At 44.2% G+C, this 23577-nt stretch overlaps 1 protein-coding gene across 2 annotated transcripts; it reads right to left on the minus strand.

The window, feature by feature from the left end:
* Positions 1-383: 383 nt before the first annotated feature.
* On the minus strand, positions 384-22410 carry LOC142216220 (uncharacterized). 2 transcript variants are annotated; one of them, XM_075283888.1, is made up of 8 exons: positions 22353-22410; positions 9426-9685; positions 7553-7782; positions 5376-5718; positions 5086-5292; positions 3479-3757; positions 2147-2425; positions 384-1300 (listed from the first exon to the last, which is right to left on the minus strand). In XM_075283888.1, exons 2-8 carry the CDS (start codon positions 9634-9636, stop codon positions 792-794), a joined length of 2058 nt encoding a protein of 685 aa, XP_075139989.1. In that variant the 5' UTR covers positions 9637-9685; positions 22353-22410; the 3' UTR covers positions 384-791. The 2 variants fall into 2 exon arrangements, with proteins under 2 accessions (XP_075139989.1, XP_075139988.1); XM_075283887.1 differs by lacking the exon at positions 22353-22410 and adding an exon at positions 12282-12516.
* Positions 22411-23577: the final 1167 nt, after the last annotated feature.

Consider the following 23577-nt stretch of genomic DNA (forward strand, 5'->3'; position numbering starts at 1 on the left):
TGCCCCCGCCCAGGACAGCCCTGACATTAGAGTACATAATGTGCTGAAACTGTCAGGATTGCTCAGGAATGGTGGGGGCTGCAGAAAAAAATTACAACTTCACTGGAATCAGTAGAGCGGGGCTTATTGAAGGACGCAAACAGGTGGAGGTGGTGAGAGGTCCCCTTTAAAGTGCTCATTAATTTTTTACATGCAATTTGTGCTGTCACTTAGTGTTCCTAAACTGCAAGTGCATCTGTTTTTGTCCAAGGAAGATCAGATTTTTCACAGATTCTGCAAGATCAGTGTTCTGATCTTGTAACGATCCTGTGGATAGGTCATCAGTATCAATTATCTTCAGATTGACAATCCCTTTAATAACCCCCCCCCCTCCAAATCTTTCTAAAAATGGCCACCTCATGGCTATTTTTGACAGTGGTGTGAATATAACCTAAAAGATCCAACAAAACAAAATAAAACAAACACACCAACAAAATAAAGCATTAGTGACATCCAACTATTAGGGATGGTCTACAATACACATGTATACACATACACCCTTCCATAGTCAGCCCTAAGACTCATGCACACGCCTGGGGGAGTCACTCCGCCACCTTACATCTTCATCATCTTCCTGTCCTGGTTTTGGGCTCCTCTCTTTCTTATGGTCGGGATTCTAGAATTGACACATTCTATGGATATCTTCTTGTATGTGTTGGGTTTTCGGTCCTGCTTCCCCTCTATTGTCCCCTCCTCGTTGTGATGATCTCGCTGGAGCTTCTCTATGGTGAGTTGTAGCTCTATTCTTGTCGTTATTTTTTTTCATTTAGTTTCCTTCTCAGCTCTTCAATGAGCTGTTCCATCATCCCGCGTCCTACTAGTACCTGGTCCTGGGTGTCTTCCTCACCACTCTCCTCACTGAGAAACCTGGGCCTATTATGTCTAAGTCCCTGGTTTTCGCTATGTGGCGTGGGTGGCCGTCTCAGATCTCTGAATTCTTCTATTTCTTGCATATAGTTATTACTATGGGATGAAGCACCAGCTAATTCATCTTGGCGGGAGATGTCCATACGCATAGACCTGCGGTGAGACCATATGGTCGGCTCTGGATACACTGTTCCTGTTCTCAGTCCCTCTGAATGATCAGAGCTTTTCCACGTTAGTATGTGAGCGGCAGACGAGTCATATTCGTTACTGAATTGCGTAAGTGAACGCCTTGAAGATGTAGGTTCAATGTCTTCATTACTGTCCATGTAAATATTTTCCCTCGGATACATTGTAGATGTGTTTGAGGATTCTTCAAAATGAGGCTCTGGATCATCTACATTTGGGGGATACAAAGAAAGCATCGGGTTATCTACCATTCATTGGATCTGTAAATTAAAGAGGTTGTGCAAAACCAAAAATATGAATGTTCTATGGTAGTGGTGGACTGGACCCACAACGATCTAAAATTTCTGACTTGTTTTAAGGACAAGTAATTTATTTTCGGTCTTGTATAACCTGTAAAGTCCATCAATGTGACAACATGGCAATGGGAACCAACCGAGCCCCAAACATCTGTCCTGCAATACTTGTACAGTTTTTTGGATACACTTTCTTTGTTTTTTGGATCTCTTGCTTTCCAATGAGTCCTGGTCATGGTCATGTGATGGACACAGAGCTGCACGGCTCATAACACAACTCTGACAACTGAACTGTGCCGAACTGAGCGTCTGTCTGTTCATCATGTGATGTTATTATCATAGTAAGTAGAGATTTTGACAACCCTACAAATAGCACATTACACCTCCATACTAGACTTGGAAAACCATGTCTAGAGAAAGGATGCCTAATTAGCCTAATTAGCATATGAATAAACGGACTTATTCAAAATCTACTGAGGTGATTTACATATAAAAGGTAGGTGTGGAATCGCCTTTCTAAAGGCTGTGCAAGTATATGAATAGTTAAAAATGACTTTTGCCAGTGATAGAGCCCCTTTAAGCCCACTGACCTCGTAATGACATAGAATAATCTGATGGTTATGTAACTTCTCAGGCCCAGGGACAGGAGAGTAGAATACTAAATGAGACACTGAAGTGGTGGGCACCATGGTAGGAACCAGTTTGGCCCACTAATACCCTACACAGGACCCGTTATTTTTCTCTTGGCTCATTCTACATACCAGGTTCCAGGAATTCTTCGCTTTGTTGTCGCTGAATAGACCTGGGATGAGACCATAGGGTCCTCTCTGGATACATTGTTCCTGTTTTTAGTCCCTCCGAATAATCAGAACTCCTCCAATTTGATGTGCGAGCAGCAGACGAGTCATACTCGTTACTGAATTTCCTAGATGAACGCCTTGAAGATGTAGGTCTAATGTCTTCATCACTGTCCATGTAAATATTTTCACATGGATACATTGTAGATGTGTTTGATGGTTCTTCAAGATCATCCACTGGGTCTTGGGGGGGGGGGGGGGAAGAAAGAAAGCAGCGGGTTATCTACTATTCACTGGATCTATAAATTTGAGAGGATGCCCAAGACCAAAATGAATGGTAGTGGTGGAAGAGGTGCTGGACCCTCACCAATCTCAAATTTATGATCTATTCTAAAGAAGACAAGTAATTTATTCTGGGTCTTGTATAACCTAGTATTGATGATGTAATAAATTTACATCATTAGAAAATTGTGGAAAGATAATGGATACAGATGGCTAAATGTCATGAGATTTGTTTCGCAAATATTTGCAAGGTTCATGCACCTGTTTCGTTTCAATCCATAACTGCTCTGCAGTCGCTCCAGCCCCCAGATTATAATAATTGGAGGAACAGGGGAAGGGCTGAAAAGTGATAAGCACTAATACTCACCTCTCCTGGGATCCCTCATGACAACCAGCACTCCCTAGGGGTCCTCTTTAGATGTCTTCTCACCTCTTCTGGCCTCCTGGGTGATGTCACAGACACCCCACGTGACCACTGAGGCCTAGTCACAGGTCTCAACAGTCCCCCCGGGCCTGTGACGTCACTCAGGAAACTGGAACATGACTGAAGAGGGCCATGAGTGAGCCCAGGGGTGAGGTAAGGTGAGTATCAGTTTTTATGCTTCCGCACCTCTCCTGGGCCACCACTTATTATTCTATTGGATCTGAAAACACCCAAGGGTATAATAGTGATAGGCATGAGGCAAACCCCAAATGTTTCAGATTCAATCAGACCCAAAATTTTTGTAAAATTTGTATAAATCCTATTTGTTACAAACTGGGTTGCTCATCTCTAGTAATGGTGGATACATCTGTATGAGTATATACCTGATGGGCCTCTAAGGGAGGCTGCTGCACTTCTTTTTAAGCACACTGACCTCGAAATGACGTGGAATAATCAGGGACAGGAGAGTAGAATACTAAATGAGACCTGTGCATTTACACTGAAGTGGTGGGCACCATGGTAGGAACCAGTTTTGCCCTTTAATACCCTTCACAGGACCCGTTATTTTTCTATTGGCTCATTCTACATACCAGATTCCAGGAATTCTTCGCTTTGTTGTCGCTGAATAGACCTGTGATGAGACCATAGGGTTGGCTCTAGATACACTGTTTCTGGTTTTAGTCCCTCCGAATAATCAGAACTCTTCCAAGTTGATATGCGAGCAGCAGACGAGTCATATTCTTTACTGAATTTTGTAGATGAACGCCGTGAAGATGTAGGTCTAATGTTTTCATTGCTGTCCATGTAAATATTTTCATGTGGATACACTGTAGATGCATTTGATGGTTCTTCAAAATCATCCTCTGGATCTTGAGGGGGGGGGGGGGATACAAAGAAAGCAGCGGGTTATCTACTATTCACTAGATCTGTAATTTTAAGAAGTTGTCCAAGGCCAAAAGTGAATGACCTTTGGTAGTGGTGGAAGAGGTGCTGGACCCTCCCCGATCTCAAATTTAAGATCTATTCTAAAGACAAGTAATTTATTCTGAGTCTTGTATAACCCGGTAAAGCCCATCACTGTGACAACATGGCAATGGGAACCAACCGAGCCCCAGACATCTGTCCTGCAATACTTGTACAGTCTTTTGTATACACTTTCTTTGATTTTTGGATCTCTTGCTTTCTAATGAGTCCTGGTCATGTGATGGACACAGAGCTGCACGGCTCATAACACAACTCTGACAACTGAACTGTGACGAATTGTGCACCTGTCTGTCCATTATGTGACGTTATTATCATAGTAAGTTGAGATTTTGACAACCCTACAAATGGCGCATCACACCGCCATGCTAGACTTGGAAAACCATGTGTAGAAAAAAGATGAACGTGCCATCACCAGAAATATCTGGGCTCCATGCGACTAAATGGTTCGAACCCATGAATACTCTATTACAGATGTGTCTTTTCCTCTTGGCTTGACACATCCCCAGATATGTGACATAAGATGAGCAACTCTGAAAAAGAAACATGCTTTTGTGATATTTTGTCAGGAGATGTTTATGCTATAGGATTCTGTATGCCGCCACCCAGTGGTTGTGATGTGCACTGCGGCCTGTGACATGTATTGATGATGTAATAAACTCATATCATTAGAAAATTGTGGAAAGGTAATGGTTACAGATGGCTAAATGTCATGAGATTTGTTTCGCAAGGTTCATGCACCTGTTTCATTTCAATCCATAACTGCTCTGCAGTCGCTCCAGGCCCCAGATTATAATAATTGGAGGATCAGAGAATGGGCAGAAAAGTGATAAACAGTGATACTCACCTGTCCCCACTTCTCCTGGGATCCCTCATGATATCCAGAACTCCCTAGATGTCTTCTCACCTCTTATGGCCTCCTGGGTGATGTCACAGACACCCCACATGAAAACTGAGGCCTAGCCACAGATTTCAATAGTCCCCCTGGACCTGTGACGTCACTCAGGAGACTGGAAGATGACTGAAGAGGACCACGAGTGAGCCCAGGGGTGAAGTAAGGTGAGTATCAGTTTTTATGGCTTCCGCACCTCTCCTAGGCCTCCGCTTATTATTCTCTGAGATCTGGAGCAGTGGTGGGCACCATGGTAGGAACCAGTTTTGCCCATTAATACCCTACACAGGACCCGTTATTTTTCTATTGGCTCATGCTACATACCAGGTTCCAGGAATTCTTCGCTTTGTGGTCCCTGCATTATGGCTTTCTTCAGATTTTCCAAGGTCTCCATGTTATTCTTTTTCTCATTGATCAGATAGAGGTCTCCGGCTAGTTTACCAATGCTCGGCTGGGTTGCCAGTATCTGCTTCTTCTCAGTTGAGTTGGTTTTTGGCAGATCATCGACCACCACAATGACGTTTTCCTTACCTATACAGAATATACAGAATTTATACAAAGACCTTGCCGTAATGACGGGAATTAGCACAAGTCACATGACATTTTTTACTCACCAAGATGCTGGTAGAGTTCCTTGAGTTCCTCATCGTATAAGGAAGAGCTGGAGTCGCTGATGTTGAGCGCTCCTTGTTTTAGTGTGTGGTACAGGATGGCAAATGTGCAGTTTGGGAGCTCGGTGTAAAACCTTATGGAATTGTTAGAGATGCAGACGCGACGGATGTTGTCTGGTCCCACCATACACGTGGTCTTCAGCCAGTTCACCAACCATTCATAGTTACTTGGCGCAGACCTCGAGAAGACGCTGATTTTTAGATTTCTTTCAACGGGTTGTTTGATGTCTTCTTTCCTAGGAAAGTTTTCTCTGGATTCAGAAAACATGCCACCACTTTCTTGAAACTGAAACAAGATTTAATGAACAGTCCATCAAGTCTAACCATGTATAACTATGGTCATATTTCTAATTGTTACATTTTTATTTTTTATTCCCTGCCTTCCAAAAGCCATAACTTTTTAATTTGTTCATCTTTCACGGAACTATAGGAGGCCATATATGTGTAGGACAGATTGTACTTTACAATTGTACCATTTCATGCTCCCTAAAGGGATTCTATCTTTTTTTAATTAAGTACATCTCGGAATAGTCTTAAGAAAGACTATTCTTCTCATCTTTATTATTCCGATCCGCACTGCCGTTCCTGAGAATTTTCTTCTTTCTTCCATATATAAATGAGTTTATATAGGGGACGTCCCCTATACTGTCCAAAAACTCACTAGCAACGCTTCTGTCTTCTTCTCCGGACCGCTTCCTCTCCCGCGTCATCGTCGCATCTTCATCCAAAAGCACCAACTGCACGTGTCCATCGGCCATTTTCCTGTGGCCTCTCCCGTTCAGCCACAGGAAAATAGAGGACGGACATGTGCCGTCAGCACTTTTGGATGAAGACGCGACCATGACGTGGGAGAAGAGGCGGCCCGGACAGGCATCACTGGAGAGTTTTTTGGGCAGCACAGGGGACGCCCCCAGTGCTGTCTGAAAACTCATTTACATATGGAAGAAAGAAGAAAATTCTCAGAAACGGAGGCGCAGATCAGAAGAATAAAGGTAAGAAAAGTATAGCCTTTCTTAAGACTATTCCGAGGTGTATTTAGTTAAAAGGTAAAAAGGTCTAAGCCTCTCACCTCTACCAGGTTATAGTCCTCTCTACATCGAGCTGACAAGATGCAAGTACATCGAAATGGCCGTCCTCGTTTGAGAGACTATACCTGGTAATAATCCCGGCGTCATTGCAAAATAAAGGCCTCTTGGAAGGTCAAGCATGATGCGAAAAGGGAGCAGCCTTTATTGGGTTATATCACTGAAATTCTGTCTTCCTAATTACATCAGGGAAGACAGGCTTGCACATTCCAGTGAGCGCCCTCTATTGGTTTGCAACACTGAGGCAGCAGCTGACTTCCTAATTACATCATGGAAGACAGATTTGCATATTCTTCCCATGGTTATACCAAATTTATATAGTTGTTGTTATAGTTTTAATACAAAATTTTAAATATAAAAAATTATTTGGGTCGCCATATTCTTATTTTTCTATTTCTGAGTACACAATTTTTGTTGGGCAAGTTGCAGTTTTTATTTCTACATTTTTGCAGATTGTCCGACATTCTGATTGGTTTTTATTACATTTTTTCACAGGCAAAATGGCAAAAAATGGTTGTTCCGCCATTTGGATTTTCATCCCGTATACTGTATTGGATATACCTCTTGATATGTTTATAGTTCAAGCATTTTCAGACCAGGGATATCTGATATGTCTATGTATATGTTTTTGCTTAGGTCATTTTATATGAGCTCTATAGTTAAAGTTCTTCAGTTTTTTAAAAAAAAAATTTAAAAATTAACTTTTTAATTTTTTTTTCTTAGAACTGATGTGGTGATCGTTCTAGAATAGCCAAATGTGCAAATTGATATCAAATGTCTATGGGCCTATATAATATACACTGAACGGACCCCTGCATATTCATGGTTGTCACTCCAGTACATGAACCGTGACCCTGAAGTGTCGCCTAAAATCCAATGACACGTTTTCTGTGAATTGGTTTCAGTGTGACTTAGGGTCTTTGAGATGGGGCCTACAATATAATTTATAATATACAGAGGAACCCCCAAAAATTGTCTGAACTCAACAATGAAAGGCGCAAAGGAGGGAAGAAATCCATGTTTGATAGGACTTACACCAGACACTGGGGAGTTAACGTGGAACTCCTCGGTTGCAGTATATTTCCCAAAGGCCTTAAGGAATTCTGCCGTCTTCCTATTGGCTTCTGCAATTTTGTCTCTTTTAGGGAAGAGAAGGAGCTGAGAGGACAGGCGCCTCAGGCTAGGTTGTCTGCTCAGGATCCTCTGCTTCTCAAACTCAGACCAATCCTCCAGATCATCCAACACCACCAGGACCTTATTTTTACCTGTAGACACAAAGTAGACAAGATGGCCATCACACACATGCACGCACACCTTACATGCCATATCTGGACATGATAAGATCTGGGCCATCTCATACTTGTGATTTCACATGTTTCTAAAATATCCGAATGTAGTTCACTATTTCAGCAAGCATTCACATACTTAAAGGGAATCAATCATTGGGAAAATCAGCACAGCCGCGTCATTAGGACTTAAACACCTCTGCCTGGTTACAGAAGCGCCCCCTTCTTCTAAAATCATCCCTCCTTCTCCACTTCTTAGCGGCATCAATAGCAACTTGTGATATCTGCGCGATCCAAATCTCGCGCATGCGCAGTACTCTCAGCCAGAACCCAAAAGGGCTGAGCATACAACGCATGCGAGAGATTTGTATCATGGACATGTCACAAGTTACTATTGACGCAGCTAAAAAGCAGAGTAGAGATGACTTTAGAAGAAGGGGTGTTGCTGTATCTAGGCGAAGGCGTTCAAATTCTGATGATGCGGCTGTTCTCGGAGCACAGGGATAACACTTTATAAAAAACACTGGGAGGTGTGCCTGGAATAGCCTTTATAAAGGCTATTTTAATATATGCTTACTTAAAAAGTGATTTTCCCAATGACAGACTCCCTTTAAGTAAAACCAAGGATGGACTGGAGACACCAAAACTGGGTAGAATCGACCAAGACTGGGCAGTAGAGATCAAGGCTGGATTAAAAGACTAAGACTGGGAAGAGGAGAGCAAGACTTGGCAAAGAAGACTAAGAATAGACAGAAGAGATTACGGGACTGGGCAGAAGAAACTATGACTAGACAGAGAAGACCAAGACTAGACAGGCAGGGGAGACCAAGACTGGACAGGAGAGACCAAGCCTGCATAGAAGAGGCAAAGACTAGATGAAGGAGGCCAAGACAAACTGAGACAGACCTGAAACCAAAAATGAAGAAGTGAGACCAATACTGGAAAGGGGAAGCATAGAACCAAAACTTGGCAGGAGAGACCAAGACTGGACCAGGGAGTCCAAGACTAGATAGGACAGACAATGAATGAACAGTAGAGACCAAGTTTGGATAAAAGAAAGCAAGGTTGGATAGGGGAAGCCAAGACTACGTAGGGGAGACCAAAACGGGGCTGAGGAGATCAAATATGGACAGGTGCAACCAAAAGGGGACAGAGGAGACCAACACTAGACCAAGCACAGAGGACAGAGGAGCCCAAAGATTGCCACTGTTTCTAGGTTCGGGTATGTAACATCTTCAGGAATGGAAAAGTAACATCAGTGAGTATAGATAGCATCCTTTCTTGTGAACGTCTTCTTCTGCTTCCACGGTCACTGACCACTATTCCTTGTTCGTGGCGGGAAACAAAAACTTCAATGTATAAATATTCTTCAGTAATTTACTAAAAGGCAGCAGAGAAGCGATGACCAGGTGTAGATGGCGCCATAATGTATGTGAATTTCTAGAATGGATTTTAAAAAGTGATAAGAGAAACACAAAAAAGTTTTTTTGTGCCATAATTTGCATCATATGTACACCAGAAAACAAACATAAAAGTGTTAGTAATAACCCCCATAACGTTCCAGTCCTGGTCACAGATCTGTATGAGGCCACATACAGTAAGAATGGAGATGTCACCATTACCTAGAGTATGGGAGATAGATCGAAGTTCCTCCTCATATAATGCTCCATCTACATCAGTGATATTGACCTGTCCCTCACGTCTGCTGTGATACAAGATCACGACCGAGCATTTCTTCACTTTCTTCTTCCATTTTACCATGTTGTCATCGGTGATCTGTAGATATTTCACTTTGGTCACATAATTTCGAAATGTCCCTCCGATAAATAACATTAGCCATTGCAAGTTACTCTCAGAAGATCTGGAACTGATCCCCACAACACTGCAATAGAAACATAGAAGATTAATGGAAGAACATGACCCTGTGGCCTATGACTTTATGTTCATCTGTCAAAGGGATCAAGCTGTAGCTAAGTCCCATTCTAAAGTCTGGAACGGAGCTGCAATACCAAGCGCAGCCACTGTACAATGGATGACACTGTGGTTGGTATACAGAGATGAGCGAACACCGTTTGATTGAATAGATATTTGATCAAATATAAGGCCATTCGAGGTATTCGATTACAATTGAACACCACGAGGCAAACGCAGTAAAAATTCGTATCCCCTCCCACCTTCCCTGGCGCGTTTTTTGCACCAATAACTGCGCTGGGGAGGTGGGACAGGAACTACGACAACAGAGGGATCGGAAAAAAAATCGGAAAAAGGAATTGGGTGACCTCCAATTTAGACGAATGGTCGATTTAACATTCGATTAATTTGAGACTGTGAACTATGTGACTGTGAGACAGGGATAGATGTACAGGCAGGGTTAGCTAGGGATTACCTTTATTTAGGTGGGAATGTTACTCACCCAGCTCTTTGGGGCTCTATCTAGTCAGGATCCCTGTCAGCTTGCAATATGCGCGAGCTGACTTTTTCCCATAAGAATGCATAGACCAGCGTTGATTGACCAGTGTACAGCATTCGGCCAATCAACGCTGGTTCTGCTGGAGGAGGCGGAGTCTAAGATCCATCCACAGCAGTTTCCATTGTGGTCCGATCTCAGATGTAGCAGTGCTGGCACAGCTCTGCTACACAGAGAAGCGGCAGAGTTCAGCACACACAGAGATGCAGCAAAGCTGAGTGTGCAGTATGGTTCAGCGCACACTCAGCACTGCTACATCAGATGCAGCAGAGCTGAGTGTGCGTTGAACCCTGCTGCACACTCAGCTCTGCTCCATCTGATGTAGCAGTGCTGAGTGTGCGTTGAACCATGTTGCACACTCAACTCTGCTGCATAGTAGCTAGTGAGAAGTTATAAGGTTTTCCTGGATTCACAATATTGATAGCCTGTCTTTAGAATAGACCATCAATATTAGATTGGTACCCCTGCCATTCAGCTTAGTGAGGGGCTGCGGTGATGGGGAGGGGAGCGATCCCTTGGTTAGAACCCAAGTTAATAATCATGGACTTTGTTCTTAAACATTCAAGTTCAGCCCATAATGCAGTAAATATTGCAGATAAACACAAGGAAGATGAGGAAAAAACAAATGTAAGTGACTGATATCAGCAAAAGTTTTCCCTTTCCTGGGTGTGTAAACAAGGACTGAGAGAGCACAGGTCACGCAGGTATACATGATACAGGCACCGCCTAATCTTCAAAGGAAGAAAAACTCGGGGGGGAATTATTAAGACCCGCACCCTACAAGTCTGACATAAAAAAATCTGCAAAATAGGGATGCAAATGTTTACATTTTTACAGCACTCAGTAGTGGGTGGAAAAGTAGGGGGGGGGGTATGTCTCACTAGCTGTCTGTACATCAGATTGATCAAAATTTGAGGAGGAGAAGAAAGTGAAGTGACATGTCAGTACAGAAGTGTTAGATTTAAAGATGTGCCAAATATGTCAAACATTACGTCCTCACCCATTTGAACTCCTGTGCTACCCTCTGGCTGCATTGTACAGCATAGGAGGCGCTGTTAGAAATAACCTTTGATTGACAACTTATCTGCCAATCAAGCCTGGGGCGGGTTCTGGACTTCCTTAAACTGGACATCAGCCCACATGTGATTGCTGGCTATTGTGACACTGATCTGGCTAAGTATTTCCCTTGCTCTGGCTTTTTTGACTACTCTTTTGGATTGCGATTTGGCATATATGTGATAACATATCTATAGGTATCCTATGTGCAGTATATAATTCATATCTATAGACATATAGTAGATCTGCTGCATATATTATAGATGTATCCTCTGTGAATGTGATTACATATCTGAAAGTATTTGCAGTATATATTATTGATTTAGATGTTTCTGCTATATATATGATTAGATACCTGTAGGTAGGTATCCTCTGAATAGAGATAAATCTATCCTCTATAAATAGTATATATGTAGATGTACCTGCTGTACATGTGATTAGATATCTGTATATTATATATCTAGAGGTATATGTGATTAGATATCTGTAGGTTTCTGTATATAATATATATATATATATATATATATATATATATATCCAGTGTAAATGGTATGTCTAGATGAATGTGCAGTGTATGTGATTAGATATCTGTAGGCATCTGCTGTATATATCATATATTCAGATGTATATGTTGTATATAATATATACATATGCACAGTATCATACATCCAGATACATCCCATGTGTATGTGATTAGGTATCCATTTATATACAATATATATATATATATATATATATATATATATATATATATATATATAGACGTATCCTCTGCATATATGATAGATCTAGATGTATCTGCTGTAACTATAATATATCTAGATGTACCTGCTGTATATGTGACTGTTATTAAAAGTTATGAAAACTTTACATTAAAAGTGAAATAAGAAGATGAGAAAAAGCGAAGAAAACCAGAATAGGATTATAGAATATGGGATAAATGTCTTGGACTCACCCGGATCTGCCTCTCAAGCTCATGTCGTGTTTCTGAGAGAGGACTATCTCTTGTCTCCCTCTCGTTCTTTCTTGGGGTCACTGTCTCTTTGCCTACGTCTGTCTCTCTCTCTTCTGCTCCTCATTTGTCCCTGAATTGTTGTCTCACCGCTCTCATCACAGTCTCTCTCCTTCTCTGTTGGTCACAGTCTCTCTCCCTCTCTGTTGGTCACAGTCTCTCTCTGTTGGTCACAGTCTCTCTCCCTCTCTGTTGGTCACAGTCTCTCTTTCCTCCTGTCACTCTGTCTGAATGATTTCTGTTCTGAGTTCACATTTATCTCTTCGCCACACCCCGTAGGGCAGAGATACCTGAAAGTCCACGACTGCTACCAGCCAGGATCAAAGAGGAGTCAATGTACGCGGCATGGAGCCATCAGATCTCGCAGCGTCACTGTCAGATCTGGAGACATCTGAATCTAGACTCATGACAACAGGACCCAGTCTTGTGATATCAGACTTAGATCTCGGGTTGTCAGGATTCCATCTTGTGACACCAGAATCTTGCCTTGTGATGTTGAGATCAGTTCCCTATGGGAGAACAATTTGATGAATAATGTACTATTATAAGAGATGATGGAAGTGGTTTCCACCAGTGGCCATGTACAGTTGTGCCCGTTTTACCTTGGTTTGGGAGACCTCTTGTAATACCAGACAGTCGATAATTCGGTTGTGGATTTCCATATCCTGTTTCAGTATGGGAAATGTCTGGGGGTTACGTTCATAAACCCTATAGGTGCGGATAAAAGTCGCACACTGTTAGGGCTGGTGACCATGGAGTCCACACTAGTGTTTGGCTCTCTGTCATTCAGATCCGCATGGGGACACGAATGAGAGCCAGCACATACGGCTACCCGCGAACGCCATAGGCTATAATGGGGATCCACAGGGTGTCCAACAGGGTTTTTTTTTTATATTGCGACTGTTGGAGAGAGAGATTCCTCTGTCCAGGTCTTTTCTCTATTTTCGCCCCACTGGCTGTGGGTATGACTGCATGGATGTAGGACCCCCCTTTGGTTATGGCCCGTCCTGATTGCAAAAATAAAGACCATAACAACAATAACCTTTGTTGGGCAAAAGGTCGGCCACAGCTTTTATTCTTATTTATCTTATATAACATGTTCGGGATCAGGGGCACCAACCTCCGGAGGGCCAGTCTGACTCCATGATAACCCTTATCTTCTCTGATATCTTCTCTGCCCGCCAGCTGTGACTTGAGAACAAATATATATATATATATATATATATATATATATATATATATATATAGTAGTTTTACCTCCGTCTCTCTTGGTATAGCCCCAATAACCTATAGTTTCCAGTTATACATAAGTATCATCAAGAATTCCCCCAATTATCATTAAACTCCCAGAAACTTCCTTATAGCCTCCATACATGAGATCCCATGGAGTAAAGTACAAGCCGTCCCTGGACTGTGACCAGTAATAAACCAGAAACAAGAACTGCAGACTTTATACATAACTTGTTCAGTCTCTGAATAAATAATAATAAATCTGACCCGGAAATACAAATTCCCTGTCGTCCCACCAGCGGCACAATATGGGGTATTTTCTGCCCCTGTGTGCTGGTAGGACAGGGGGAATTTTTAATTAGCCAAATTATTTACACATGACTGACCCCTATAAGAGGGCACAGAGACCCTCCCCCCCGCATGTTTTTTTCTGTCCTGTGTGACCGGAAAGGTGGTGAGGAGGCCTGTGGCCTCCTGTAGGGGTAGGAGGAAGGTGTCTGTTAACCCCTTCTTCTTTCCTTTTCCCTTTTCTTTCCTCCTGAGAGAAAGATTTCGGTTTTGTCTTACCTGCTCTGCAGGGTATTCTGATGGCTCAGCTGTGCACAGCTCATTCACTGCCCAGTAAGGTAACCTGAGTCCCAGCTTTACTCTGTATTTAGTGCAAACTAAAAGCACCGATATTTTTTGCTACGGGCTCTCTGTCAACTTCCTTCCATTGTGTTGTCAGCGCCGGTGCGCACTTATCTGTGCCGCAGTGTAGCGTGAAATCTATTGTGGCCTGTGGTCACAGGCATGGAAATTGTGTGGGAGTTTTCAGCTTTCCCTTCATGCTTAGTGCATAGTCTGAGCACTTATGTCGATTGCTATGGCTTGTGCACACCTGTCTGGCTGGGCTTCGCATCCTGTGAGAAGGCAGTGAGTTTTTTCCAGCAACTCCCACAGCTCTGGTGAGGTAAGCTGAAGGTGCACCAAGACTACTTAGTGAGTGAGCAAGTCCCTTTTAAAAAAAAAAAAAAGGTTAGTTTTTTTTGTGTTTCAGTCTGTAAGGAAACAGACTTTTATGTTGAGTGCACTGGGTCTAGAGTTCTATACTGTTTGTACTATATCCGAAGGCTGGATCTGCCATCTGCGGCATCTGCCTGTGGGCTACCTGCCATTTGCCTACTAATACCTACTGTGTCGGCTTGACTACCTGGATCATCTCACTGTTGCCTTCTTGGGCAACCATCTGCAGCATCTGCCAGACTCGGCTACTAGCCTCCTAGAGGTGGCTACCTGCCTTGAGTGCCTGCTACCTCTGATCCTGGGGGAGCATCATGAGCAGAAGCATATTGCTGGGGCAGATTATAGACCCTCCTCAAGGAGGTGGTTTGGTTAGTACGGATCCAGAATAAAAGTGAAAGTATCTCCTCACTTCTGCTAGACATCCGTACTTCCGTGTGTCAGCTCACAAAGAAGCCATGCCCTGAAAGGCTTTCCCTGTCGCTCCCCTCTATGGAGAGGTTCCAGGTGGGTGATGACTCAGAAGCATCTGATAATGAATCTATTTATTCCAGCAGACCTATCTTCTATTATGACCAGACTACAAGGCTGCTGAAATCCATCCGGTCTACAGTTGACCAGGATGTTGTCGGGGAAGCCTCCACGTCCACCTCTGGGGAGCACATCACCTTCCATGCGGACGCATCTCTGGCCAGCATCATGCATCAGCAATGGAAACAACCTGAGAAAAGAATTCCTCTATGACAGTCTTTAGGTCCCTGTTCCCCATGGACCCATCACAATGGGACAAGTGGGAGCCTCCCCCGAAGGTTGACCTCGTGGTGGCTAAACTGTCACGTCAGTCTGTAGTCCCCTTAGAAGATGGCTCGAATCTTCAGGACCTCCTGGATCGCAAAGCGGACTCCAGCCTAAAGAAGGTGTATTCCGCCAGTTCAGCTCAGGCCTCAGTGGCCATAGCTTCAACTGCTGTGTCTGATTATCTGCAGACCCGTCTTTCTCAACCTGAACGGGACATCGACTCAGGAGTACCTCGGGGTAACCTCCACAGAGCAGTGGACTACATCTCGGAGTCTTCCAGACAACAGCTAAAGTTCGCCTCCAAATCCATGGCTATGTCTACGGCCGCCATGAGGCCTCTATGGCTATAACCCTTGAGAGCTGATCTCGCCTCAAAATTTGCGCTCTGCTCCCTTCCCTTTGAGCCTGGGAAGGTACTCAGGCCAAGAGCTGGATGACCTCATGGAAGGTCTAGCTGAGGGCAAAGGGAAATCCCTTCCGCAAGCCTCCAGAGGAAGGAGACCTCCCCCTCCAAGAGGTCAAGGGTCAACATCTGGCCTTAGACGCCAGCAACAACGGCGGTCTAGATACCATCATAGAGGCGCGGGTCGTGGTAATCCAGGGATGACCCCAAAAAGAATCCTGAATTTTGATGGGGCGCCTCTCTCTGTGGCTATAATTCATGTTGGAGGACGTCTTTTCCATTTTTCAGCGACATGGAGAACCCACATAGAAGATTCCTGGGTTCTACAGGTGATACAACGTGGTTACTCCATAGAGTTTGATCATCTACCTCCCAACCGGTTTGTCATCACCCAGCTTCTTCCTTTTGTTCAGCCAGAATCGCCATTTATATGGCCGACCACAGAGAGCATTATCAATTCACTGCACTGCCGTTCGGCATTTCCTCAGCCCCATTCGTATTCATCAAGGTGGTCGCTCCGGTCGCCGCCGCCCTCAGACTACAAGGTCTATTCATCGTTCCCTACTTGAACGACTGGCTCATAAAAGCTCAGTCTGCTGCAACCCTTCAACATCTCCAGATAGCTATCAACTTCCTACAGAAGTTAGGTTGGATAGTCAATTGGGAGAAATCAGAGATCGTGCCAACTACCCGGAAGAAGTTCCTGGGTTTCATTGTGGATTCAGAGTCAATGCAGATCTTCCTTTCCAGCCGAAAGAGGTTGAGAATAGAGGCTGCCACTCACTTCCTATTTCGGACCCAGCGAGTTACCATCCGCACTGCCGTGAGAGTCCTCGGCCTGATGTCATCTTCGGCCAGGGCAGTCCCTTGGGCTTTATGGCATTTGCGTCCCCTTCAAACAGAAGTGTTGAGAACCTGGAATGGCTCTCCACTGGGATTTCACAAGAAGATCTGCCTTTCTCCCAGTACCCGTCTTTTCCTCAGATGGTGGATACACCTAAAAGACAGAAGGTCCTCGGTCCCGACAGTGTGGACCCTGTTGACAACAGATGCATCCCATCTGGGATGGGGAGCCCATCTGGAAGACAGGACTTTGCAAGGTCGTTGAAGGAGACCGGAATTGGGAACATCCAATTTCAAAGAGCTCAGAGCAGTGTACCTGGTGCTTCTTCACTTTGCTCAGGATCTCAGAGGCAAAGCAGTGAAGGTTCATTCAGACAACATGACCGCTGTAAGCTATCTGAACAAACAAGACTGCACCAGATCTCCAGCCCTGTTCAGAGAGGCGAATCTAATATTCTCCTGGGCAGAAAAGATTCTGACCCAGTTAGCCGCTGTTCACATCAAGGGCTCCCTGAACATAGTAGCAGATCAGTTGAGTCGGGGTATCACCGTACCAGGAGAATGGTCTCTCGGCCCAGATGTATTTCAACAGAAGTCCAAAGATGGGGTCTCCCAGAGGTCGATCTTATGGCAACCCAACTCAATGCCAAGGTGGAAACCTTCTGCCCTCTGTACCAGGAGGACAATCCCTTGGCAGTGGATGCCCTGTCCATCCCATGGAGGTTCAGGCTGATATACATCTTCCCTCCAATTCCCATCATACCCAAAGTATTGATGAAAATAAGACAGGACCAAGTCTTGAGAATTGCCATAATCCCGTTCTGGCCGAAAAGGACTTGGTTTGCCTAGCTCATGAGGATGAGTCAAGGCGTTTACTGGAGGCTTCCCCCCTACCAGACCTGGTAACCCAAGAAGAGCTGACCTGCCAGGATCTGAGGAGACTCAACCTGAGAGCCTGGAGGTTGACCAGTCCCTATTAAGGAATAGTGGACTTTCAAGAGCTGTCCTGAAGACGCTTACATATGCCCGGGCGGAATCAACTAATAAAAATTACCATAGAATCAGTAATGTATTTAATTCCTGGTGCCGGGAACGTGAGGTGGACTCCTCGTATCCCTCAGTGGAGGCGATCCTGGACTTCCTTCAGGATGGGCTAGATAAGGGGCTCTCTGTCGCTACCCCGAAGGTACATGTAGCCACTTTGTCCGCCTATCTGGGGAGGCGTTTATCTCAATACTCTCTAATAAGCACCTTTTTAAATGGTGCTGGGAGGTTGAGACTAGTAGTCACTGCTCCTGTCCACAAATGGGACCTCAGTAGGGTCCTGTCAGCACTATGTGAAGAGCCTTTTGAGCCTCTAGAAGAGGCAGAACTGAAGTTCCTCACCTTTAAAACAGCTTTCCTCCTGACCATAACATCAGCCAAGAGGTTAGGTGAGTTACAGGCATTCTCCTCTGAAGAACCTTACACCATTTTCTCCGAGGATAGAGTCCAGCTCAGGTACCTCCCTGGATTTAGGCCTAAGGTACCTTCCATTTCCAACTTGGAACAGTTGGTTACATTACCGGTTTTCCACCCGTCTCCTTCCTTGGTGGAAGAAATCAGATTCCATACCTTGGATCTGTCCAGAGCGCACTCGCTCCTTCAGAAGAGCGGAAAACCTCCTTGTCAATTTCGTAGGAGGGCAGAAGGGCCTTAAGCCCTCTAAACCCACCATATCCAGGTGGGTGAAGGAGGCTATTAAAGCTTCTTTTCATCCCAAGGTCTGCCTCCACCTGCCTTCCTGAAGGCGCATTCTATGAGGTCAGTGGCGACCTCATGGGCTGAGAAGCGGGCTTTGCCCCTAGAGCAGATCTGCGCTGCAGCTGCGTGGTCCTCAGACTCCACTTTCATTAAACACTACAGATTATGTAGCCGTTCTGCAGAAGCCTCTGCCTTCGGGCGTGCGGTACTAAGCTCGGTTGAGCAACAAAACCCGCCCTAGGGGATTACTTGATATCATCCCGTATTGTGCCACTGGTGGGACGACAGGGAATGGATGATTATGTAGATAATCTGTTTTCCCTTAGTCCCAACAGCGGCACAAGGCTTCCCTCCCTATGTTTGCAATAAGGATTGGAAAAAATAAAAAAAACTTTAACAAAAATGTACATGTATATACATATGTATAAAATTGTCTGTATATTATACTCTTGTATCACGCGGGGGGAGGATCTCTGTGCCCTCTTATAGGGGCCAGCCATGTGTAAATAATTTGGCTAATTAAAAATTCCGCCTGTCCTACCAGCACACAGGGGCAGAAAATACCCCGTATTGTGCCGCTGTTGGGACTAAGGGAAAACAGATTATCTACATAATCGTCCATAAGTCGCCCACAATGGTCGATGAATGAGATGACGTAGATGACGCTGCTCCGATAAACGTCTGTCAGTCCAATGTTTTACATTTTTTTAAACAAAAAAACCCCAAAACAAGTGTGCTTTAGTAATGATCATTTCTTACCACTAGGTGTCTCCATCATACCACTTCTAACCACTTAGGGCTCATTCACACTATGTAAACGCCAGCTTATTCTGAACGTAAAACACGTTCAGAATAAGCGGCGTATAAAGCAGCTCCATTCATTTCTATGGGAGCCGGCATACGAGCGCTCCCCATAGAAATGAATGGGCTGCTTCTTTCACTGCGAGCAGTCCCATTGAAGTGAATGGGAAGTGCCGGCGTATACGGCAAGCTCTGCTCATGCCGGAACGTACACGCCGGCACTTCCCATTCACTTCAATGGGACTGCTCGCAGTGAAAGAAGCAGCCCATTCACTTCTATGGGGAGCGCTCATATGCCGGCTCCCATAGAAATGAATGGGAAGTGTTCGGCAGCCCTGCTGTAACGCCGGCGTGTACGGCTGTGATACACGCTGGCGTTACGTAGTGTGAATGCCCCCTTATAGAGAAATACTATATACTTACCTGTCCTTATGGTCCGGGATCTAGTGAATAGTCTCCGATCTTTCTTTATCTTCTGTCTGTGCCCGTGTGCTTTAGAGAACCAATGGCTGATACTATGTCTGGACACAATCTCATTGTTCAGCCTCTGAAGGGCTAAAGGTCAGGTATACCAAGGACCTGAACGGTGACCCTGATGACGTAAAGGCGAATATAATGATTGCTATTTAAAGGCTCTCTATGCTGCAAAGGAGACAACTGGAACACCCCTTTAAGTGTAATTCACTGGTCCTCTGCTTCCACCTGGTGTCTCTAACCTGAAAGTACAACTATGTTTGTATTAGGCCGGGCCCTGTTTGGTTTGTACCGCTGCGTTTTACAGTGCCATTGCAGACATGCACTCCCATTGCAGACCATTGCCGTTTTGGAAATCACAGCATGTCAATTATACCTAATCAGAAAGTCCACAGAGGAAAACTACACAGGGCTTTAGGCTTATGGGGGTTTCTGAGACTTTGATGAGCCCTGCTTAGGACAGGTCATCAGTATCAGACTGAAGGAGTTCTGACACCCACCAACCCCATGACCGGCTGTCTGAAGGCACTACAACATGTGGCGAGCGCGCCGCTGTACATTGTATAATGTCTATGCTTGGTGTCCCAGCTCAAGCCCACCCACTTGTATGGGGTAACCTCCTCTTAGCCACTTTATCCCACTCGTCACACACCAAATATTTTTACATAACCAAACTAGCCACCACCGTTACTGACAGTACATGTTACTTCTACATTTCCTTACCTCCTAGGTTGATTCTGGATCTATCGGAATCCTACCATTGGGATCAATACCCTCCCGATATCCTCCTGTGCCTGTACTTCTGGATAGTATTCAAATACCATAACAGTGTATCTTCACTATTACTACATGATGATCAATCTACTACCTATTTACCTTAACCCGTCATGGATCAGATGTGTAATTGTCCACCTAAAAAGGAAAATGCGCGCAGTATGGTGCTTCACCAGGTTCATGTTTCATATTGAGAGGTATGATAATGTACAGCACCATGGGATTAATATAATAATGTACAGCACTGTGGAATTAATATAATAATATACAGCACTGTGGAATTAATATAATAATGTACAACACCATGGGATTATTATAATAATATACAGCACCGTGGAGTTAATATAATAATGTACAGCACCATGGAATTAATATAATAATGTACAGCACCATGGAATTAATATAATAATGTGCAGCACAATGGAATTAATATAATAATGTACAGCACCATGGGATTAATATAATAATGTACAGCACCATGGGATTAATATAATAATATACAGCACCGTGGAGTTAATATAATAATTTACAGCATCATGGAATCCTATTAATATTATAAATGTGAAAGTTTGTGAGTTTATGTGTTTGGATGTTTGTTCCTCAATCACGCAAAACCCGCTCCACCGATTTGGCTGAAATTTTCAACAAACATAGTCACTACACTGGATTGCGCAATAGGCTACTTTTCGTCACAATTGCGCACATACGTTTGTGCCAGGACCCCCACAAAACCCAAACTCACACCACCATCTCTGCAATCTCACACACTTTAGACCATAGCAAGCCACAAAATTCATATTGCCCTCTACAGCCTCGCCCCTAACCCCACACAATCACATATACATATACTTTACCACTTTGCCCCTCACCTTAACGATACTCCAGGAGGCTCTCTTTAACGCTCCGGAGCAGCCATGTTTGCCAACCCCCACCGCTCTGACAATCCGCGACACCGCCCACCCATGTCAATACCCCTAGGCGGTCTAATAAATGCAAAAAAAAAAGTTTAAAAAAAGTAAAAAAAATATAAAAAAAATAAAAAGGATTAAAAATTCAAATCACCCCCCTTTCCCTAGAACACATATAAAAGTAGTTCAAAACTGTGACACACATACATGTTAGGTATCCCCGCGTCCGAAATCGCCCGCTCTACAAAGCTATACAAATATTTTGCCTGTTCGGTAAACGCCGTAGCGGGGAAAATGGTCAAAAGTGCCAAACCGCCATTTTTTCACTGTTTTGATTCTGATAAAAATTTGAATAAAAAGTGATCAAAGCAATAACATTTCCCGAAAATGGTACAACTACAAAGTACACCCGGTCCCGCAAAAAAAGATGCCCTCTACATCCCCGTACACTGACGTATAAAAAAGTTACGGCTGTCGGAATATGGCGACTTTTCAAAAAATAATTTTTTAACACAGTTTTGGATTTTTTTTAAGGGGTCAAAATGTAAATAAAACCATATAAATTTGGTGTCCCCGGAATCGTAACGAAACACAGAATACAGGGGACATGTCATTTTGGTTGCACAGTGAACGCCGTAAAACTAAAGCCCGTAAGAAAGTCGCAGAAATGCATTTTTTCTTCAAATCCACCCCATTCTGAATTTTTTCCCTGCTTCCCAGTACATTATATAGAATAAATAATGGTGGCATCCTGAAGAAAAATTTGTCCCAGGAAAAATTAAAACCTCATATGACTCTGGGAGCGGAGAAATAAAAAAGTTATGGGGTTTAGAAGGAGGGGAGTCAAAAACGAAAATCAAAAAATGCCATCGGCGGGAAAGGGTTAACTTCAAATACCTCTGTCCCAAAGACACTATGTAAAGTTTATACCAACACCGTATAGCAGCTCAAATACAAATTAACTTCAACACAAAAGTCTCACGTAGTCTCTGAATTACAGCAAAAACAAGATACAAACTTACATTTCACATCCCATACCTTATACACAGTACGAAAACCTTACCCGCGCCTGTATATACCCACTGCTACAAACACCGCAGACGAAGTCGCGGGTACCAGCTAGTAAATAAATACTAATAATAGTCAGACTGTAGAAGAAAAATAAAGACCCTGGCAGTGACCCATGTGCTCCACCAGATGGTGCCGCAACACATGGGAAGTGGTAAGAGACATGTTGGCAGTCTCTGGGCTGTGACTACTGGTAACGAGTAAACATGAGGCGTCATGTGACCGGCGTTTCTATGTGGGGTCCTCCCTGTTCTCGTTACCATAATAAAACGTTTCCATCCACTAATAATGATCAGATGGACCTGGAAGGGGGAGTCGGAATCTGGAAATCATTAGATACATTGAATACATGGTGACCGACAATGATTGTAGGGGAGACGAGGACGGCCAAGGATATGAGGGATATAACTACCAGACTCCCCACTAAGACCAGGCACTGCGTATGGGAACATTCCTGCACTAGTTATGTGATCACGTTGGTGCTGCTTATGGGGGCACGCTGACACTGCTTATAGAGGCCTTCCAAGCTTATTATAGGGGCCCCCTGGCACTGTTTATAGGGGTCTTCCAAGCTTATTATGGGGGCCCCCTGGCACTGTTTATGAGGGCACTCAGGTACTCTGTACAGGAGCAATCCAGGACTATATATGGGGGAATTCTAACACCACATTTCACCCGCCCTAAGTCACTCTTGCTGCTGGCAGTCAGGGCTTACATTATGCTTGTCCTGGCCCCTGCTGTACGGCCCCCCATAGTCCCTGCAGGGGTCTGGTGTGAGGAGAGGACAGGTTGAGCCTCTGCCAGCACCGCAGCCGCACACATGACTGGGTGAAGTGGGTGACTCTAAAGGTTGGGTGACCACGTTACTATTTTGGAACTGAGAACCTGTGACTGCTGCACATCTTGGCCTTATACACTGCTGACACAGGAGACCTCCCGCCCTCCCCAGGTGTATCTCAGCTGAGGATCTTCACCCAGCCCTCAGGTCATAGAACTTTTTGTATCACACCAGCACGGCCCAGTCTATGGGGGAATTTTGAGGCCCCGGGGTAAATTCTTTATATTCTGGGAGTGCCCATCATAGTATGAGGGTGGCCACAGTGAGGTGCGGGGACGAGACATGACACCGACATCCGGCAGATCTTCTCACACTTCTAAACCCCCCACCACCACCACCACCACAATCCGCCCTTCA

Source organism: Leptodactylus fuscus, chromosome 8 (assembly GCF_031893055.1).
Source record: "Leptodactylus fuscus isolate aLepFus1 chromosome 8, aLepFus1.hap2, whole genome shotgun sequence".
NCBI lineage: Eukaryota > Metazoa > Chordata > Amphibia > Anura > Leptodactylidae > Leptodactylus > Leptodactylus fuscus.

Coding starts and splice junctions, on each gene's coding strand:
- LOC142216220 (XM_075283887.1), bottom strand. CDS start 12,304: ATGAGCTTGAGAGGCAGATCCGG. Junction 9,686..12,281: donor AGCTTGAGAGGCAGATCCGG/GTGAGTCCAAGA, acceptor TTTCTATTGCAG/TGTTGTGGGGATCAGTTCCA. Junction 1,301..2,146: donor CGAAGAATTCCTGGAACCTG/GTATGTAGAATG, acceptor CCCCAAATGTAG/ATGATCCAGAGCCTCATTTT.